This window comes from Poecilia formosa, unplaced genomic scaffold (assembly GCF_000485575.1).
Source record: "Poecilia formosa unplaced genomic scaffold, Poecilia_formosa-5.1.2 Scaffold213, whole genome shotgun sequence".
NCBI lineage: Eukaryota > Metazoa > Chordata > Actinopteri > Cyprinodontiformes > Poeciliidae > Poecilia > Poecilia formosa.
The window spans coordinates 141,377-146,825 of record NW_006800152.1 but is presented as its reverse complement, the minus strand read 5'-3'; the positions used below and the strand labels follow the sequence as shown (position 1 = coordinate 146,825).

Sequence of the window (5,449 nt, the reverse complement as noted above, 5' to 3'; positions counted from 1 at the left end):
TATATGTCTAGTTTATGTCTAGTTTACAACAACTAGACAATAGTTTTCTAGTTGTTGACAACTATTGGACAAGTGGACAACATGGACAAGTAGTCCATGTTTGTTTTTTTAAACACAGATTTAAAGCTTTTGATTTTACAACAGCAGAAGTAGGCCACACAGTTCAATCTGGTCCTCATTTTAAGTACAAACCTAAACCTGAAACACTTCTCAAGAAATGATTTTACATATTCCACCCAAAACAGAGATGCATCATAAAGCTAAACCATATTTAGTAACAGTTGTAACAAGGTTCTGAGCATGCCTTTTATTCCAGTGAACATCTTGTAATGTAGGGTCAAATTCACACATATTTAAAATTCTTAAATGATACAAGAATCTGCATGTAAATTCACATTATTTTAATAATCTTAGTGTAAGTAGTGTGAATAACAAAGTAATCCTAGAGCAAAAATGTAATCAATAGCAGGTCGTCATTGTGGTCTATAGACTCTGGTACAAAGAGGAGCACGGTGACTGAAAAGGCCTAAAACATTGGCACCAAGATACTGAATGTACTTTTGTCAGTTAAATCCACAGATGTATGAGTTCACGTGTGGGGTTAGTTGATGGTGGTGACATTCAGAGTTGCAGTGCTAAACTGCATTGCATTGAACTTGCTTGATTTCCTGAACTGGAGCCATTTAAAAAATATAGATGTTCAACTAAGATTATTTTGGTCCTGAATTATATTTCACTATACCCTTGACTCGTTGTTGCACCAGTTTTGTCCAAAAGTCCTGAACTGAATTCTCTTTTGAAAGTTCCAGAGTAATGCTCAGCATTTTTTTGTTAAAGTTAAGATGCATTCACACCAGCTCTGTTTAGTTTGCTTTTATAGAGTTCTGATGTCCTATTCGTTTGGAGACATGTGAATGTGTGATTGGAACAAAAAAAGCAAACTCTGGTCCATCTATGCTCTGGTCCTCGGTCTCTGTTCAGATTAAGTGAGCTCTGATGCAGTTTGAATGCATATGCGAATGGCAAATGGAATGAAGACTTCTCCAAAAGGAGGAAGCGGACTATAGGGCTGGGCATTCTTGATAAACTCAACCAAAACAAATACTTGTGCATAGTGCTAGGGGGAGGAAAAGCTTGTGGTCTTTTATCAAAGACAAAAGAGAAATACTACAACTACTAAAATCTAATCAATTTTTGTTTACATTTTGTAAAAAAGGGCCTTGCTTCAGTGGTTCTTGGTGCAGCGCCACCCCAGGCGAGGAGGGGAACAGTTTTTTCAAAGGGTTTGGTTCATTTGACAGTGCAGTGTGAAAGTGAAACCCAGCAGCTGAAAATAAAATAAATGTGGCAATTTTGGTCCCCAGTCAAACCGAGTCTACCGGACCTCAACGTGTTGAAACACACGTATGGCTCCCAACGTAGTTCAGTGGAGAACAAGAAAAGAAAAAGTCAGATTTTCCCAGATCTGACAAGAACCAACTGGTCGAAAGGGTATAAACTGACCAATTGGCTGAAGTCCTGTCAACTTACAATCTTGGAATCCAATAAACCAAATGAAATGTCAAAAAATGAGGGGCGATGAAAATGGTTAAAACAATCTTCTCACAGAGGAACTCCTCCGGCACATGCAGACTCTTGAAACAGTGTGACGTCATCAACCAGTCACCAACTTATCCTGAGAGCTCAGATATTTTATAGTTTCTGATCGTACCTAAAAAGATGACATTAAGAAAATGTGTGTTTTATCAACATAGGAATATTTGATTAGTTTGTAAGATTGAAAATTAATAACCTGTAATAATTATATAACTCTTGATAGCGATGCATTATTTAAAACCAATTATGACTTAGGTGAAAGAAAAATGAGACAAACAAACCTTTTTGTCCAGGAGTGTTCCAAACACCCAAATGAAGCAACCCTGGAAGAGGAGCATATGGTCAACAAAAGGGCGATTTTACTTTTTTTTTTTAATAAACACTTGCACTATATTGTAAAGTACAGAGTAGTAAAACAATTTTAGTGAATTAAAACAATATTGTTACCTGCAGTGAATTGAAGAATACAAAAGCAAAATTAACCTCCTTGTTTTTGGGGGCAATTATGGTTCCGATTCCCAAACTCCAAGTCAGTCCGAAAAACGGTGTGAGCACAGCCAGACTCCTGGCAATCACCACCAAAACATGCTGCTCTTTGCCTTGGCCTGTATTCTTTACTCCTCTTCTGCTCACCATTTTATAAATCACTACTAGCAGGATGAGGAAGTTTATTGCCACGATCATTAGTGCAGGAGCCAGAAAAGCCAACAGAGCTTTGGAGTCCTCCCAGTTCAGCCAACAGCCATGGTTTTCTCTGATGTATTTATGTGACGGGACAGTCACTGCCATGGTTGTTACGGCGATGACCAGCGGCGCAGCGTACCCCAGAACAAATCCAATAACCAGCATGGATGTCTTGGACAATCCGCCCTCGAAGACGAAGACGGTGCGGTAGAGCAGCAGCAGGGCTGAGGCCAACATCCAGAAGAACATGGCGAGGTAGAAGAGGTGGATGAAGAAGGTCACGGCTGCACACAGCGCAGGGTTTTTCTTCTTACTGTCGTCTGTAATGTACGCTCCGATGATGAACCAAATGTTTGCGATCAGGAGAGAAACGGCGATGTTGATGATGGAAACGTGACGCAGGAAGGCGGTGGTGTTGGTACTTATTTTTTTCCAAGTTAGAGCTTCAGTGATAAGACATATGACCAAAGAAGCCATGGATATGCCAACTCCAATTATTGTTATGTCATTGATGTTTTCATCCTCAATAATCTCAGGGGACATCAGCATGGAGAAGCAGGTGGTGTGGTTACAGCTGCAGCTGATGGTTTCATTGTTGTGGGACAGCAGAGAGCAGCCCCAGTCGCTCCATCCTCCAAGACCGTCAAAGAGTGTGAAATTCCAGAAAACACACTTTGGGTTTTTCAGGGTGTCATTCAGAATTTCTGATGTTATTGATATATTTCCGATTTTGGCTGCTGTCTTAGCAAGAACAACCTTTCCGTTGATAACCATGGATGAGGAGTTATTTTCATCTCTTGGAGGGAGCACGTTATCCATGGAGGCGAATACGATTGTGGTAATGTATTGACTCCCTCCGCTGGCCTCTGATATATCTATCTCCATCGAGGTGTTAAAGACATTGTTGAAGGTTAATTTGGTTTTTAACTGAGTTCTATTCAGATGAATAAAAGGTGTCTCAACAGAGAAGGATTCATTGACAACGAGGGCGGCAACTGATTCAAATAAGTTCAGCAGGGAAGCGCTGGAGCTTTTGTTTCCCCTAGCATTCTCTGTGCCTGAGCTCGTTGTTTTATCGTTTTTGTTTAGGGTATCCCATGTTGCCTTTGTTTCATCAGAGGTGAGAAGACCTGCGATCTTCAGGATGTTCTGTAATAAGAAATATATTATGTGTTAGATTATGTCTTCAAAAAAGGAAATGTTACATAATATTTTATTTTTCCTACCTCTGTTGATTGTTTATTTATTGGCATGGATAACAATAAAGATCTGTTTGCCACGTTGCTGAGGGCTTTCACAATAGAACTGATTGTATCTGGAGATTTGGAAATGTTCTTGGTGTTGTTACCGGATACAACCATGAGTCTCTCCAAGAATCCCGGAAGCGTCTCATTATTCAGTTTCTGTAAGAATTGAAGAAAGATTTATCAACATTATTTCCTCTCATAGTTTAAAATAAAGTTATCTTTAAATTTTCATTTCATTGTATTCTTATAATCAACTGAATGGATTCTGGTTAGATAGTGTTAAATGCGTCTTTAAAGTTTCTAAAGTTAAAGGGGTTTTATCACTGTGTGCTCCTGTCTTCTAGTGTAGGAGCTGGTAATGAACCATCTCATGTAAAATATAGTTGGAACAAATATATACTTGGTGATACTTTCATTTATACATTGTACTGGAAAGTTGAAGTTTATTTTATTATTTGCCATGTTCTCAGGCGATCTCGTATGCATATTTTTGTGGGATTCCAGTATTACTACTTGAACCAAATCATTTCAAGACACCATAATTAACTGAACATAGTCAAGAGTTTTGTTTAGGATTTGATGAATAAAACATTAGAGGGATTTTACTGGAGAATATCTACATCTATAACACACTTTTACTATAATAAATAAAAATAATCTCACTTGGTCAAATCACTTATTCATGTAAAACAAAATGGGGAGACCTTTTTAACATAGTATCTACCACCAATCACCTCTATAGTTTATATTAAACAGATACATCTTTGTCATTGATTGGACTCTTACATGTTGTTGCTCTCGACTATTAGGCCAGGTTTGAAGTTATTCCCAGAAATATACATTTGTATTTATGCATAGAATTCCTACTAGACAATGTCTATTGTTAATGTCCATAACTTTTAGTGTCAAACTATTCAATTTTTTTCTTTTTTACTTTCTAGCTGTTCAGTAATACTTATTTAGTTAGTAGAATAGAAAATCTTCCCCCAATGGCAACCTTCTAAATGGACACAACATTTTAGACTATATGTAACAAAACAGAGTTGTGGGCAGATTTTAATTCTGTTTTGTATAGTCAGAAATGTCCAAAGTGCTACATACCTCAGATTCACCAACCAGCTCCATCACAGCTGGAGGGACGCAGTCGCTTTGGTTACCTCCAGAAATATCATTTTCATTACAGGTCACTGGACCTTTTCTGGTGGTCACCACTATGAAACATACAGATCCTTAATAATCTTTGACCATAGAGAAAATAATATTGTTTGGGGAATCTGAAACTTGACATTTGAATTCTCAATCTCCAGACAAAAGCATCTTTCTGTGTTCTGTTTTCAGAAAGTAGTTTGTCTGCGCAGAGAGCGCATGAGAATCTGTAACTCTGAAAATGCTGACAAGTCATTTTTAAAACTGGAAACTTCATTTAGTTCAACCTTTTGCTTTGGTATACAAAGTAGCCATAAACATTGGAGTTTCACAGCTAACACATTATTACAGAATGTGTAGAAATTATTTAAGAGATTGTCAACTAACCTGAGGAAACACTGGTGGTTATCTGTGTAGTTTCAGATTCTGTTGTTTTGTATGTAGAGGGTCTTACTGTGGGGATGAAATGTCACAGATAACATATTAGAGATGTGTAGAGCTAGATCAAGAAATTTTCAACTCACCTGTGGTTGTCATGACAGCAGACTGGTGGTAATTTGTTGTACTCTGTGTAGGATTGGATTCTTTCGTGTTGTTTGTAGTCTTGCTTTCTGTGGGAATGAAATGTCACAGATAACATATTAGAGATGTGTAGAGCTAGATCAAGAAATTTTCAACTCACCTGTGGTTGTCATGACAGCAGACTGGTGGTAATTTGTTGTACTCTGTGTAGGACTTGATTCTGTCATGTCGTTTGTAGTCTTGCTTTCTGTGGG

General features: G+C 38.0%; 1 protein-coding gene across 1 annotated transcript; it reads right to left on the bottom strand.

Annotated features, from left to right (window-relative positions):
• Window positions 1–1,316: 1,316 nt before the first annotated feature.
• On the bottom strand, window positions 1,317–5,442 carry LOC103148843 (adhesion G-protein coupled receptor F1-like). The gene is made up of 8 exons (XM_007567803.2): window positions 5,356–5,442; window positions 5,198–5,284; window positions 5,061–5,126; window positions 4,629–4,738; window positions 3,507–3,683; window positions 2,044–3,429; window positions 1,878–1,919; window positions 1,317–1,711 (listed from the first exon to the last, which is right to left on the bottom strand). Exons 1-8 carry the CDS (start codon window positions 5,420–5,422, stop codon window positions 1,655–1,657), a joined length of 1,992 nt encoding a protein of 663 aa, XP_007567865.2. The 5' UTR covers window positions 5,423–5,442; the 3' UTR covers window positions 1,317–1,654.
• Between the last annotated feature and the right edge of the window lie 7 nt (window positions 5,443–5,449).

Bases quoted from the DNA above. Each gene is read 5' to 3' on its own strand.
- LOC103148843 (XM_007567803.2), bottom strand. From the start codon at position 5,422: ATGACAGAATCAAGTCCTACACAGAGTACAACAAATTACCACCAGTCT. The intron at 1,920-2,043 runs GTAACAATATTG...CTCCTCTTCCAG, and splicing joins TATTCTTCAATTCACTGCAG to GGTTGCTTCATTTGGGTGTT. The intron at 1,712-1,877 runs GTTTGTTTGTCT...TCATCTTTTTAG, and splicing joins GAACACTCCTGGACAAAAAG to GTACGATCAGAAACTATAAA.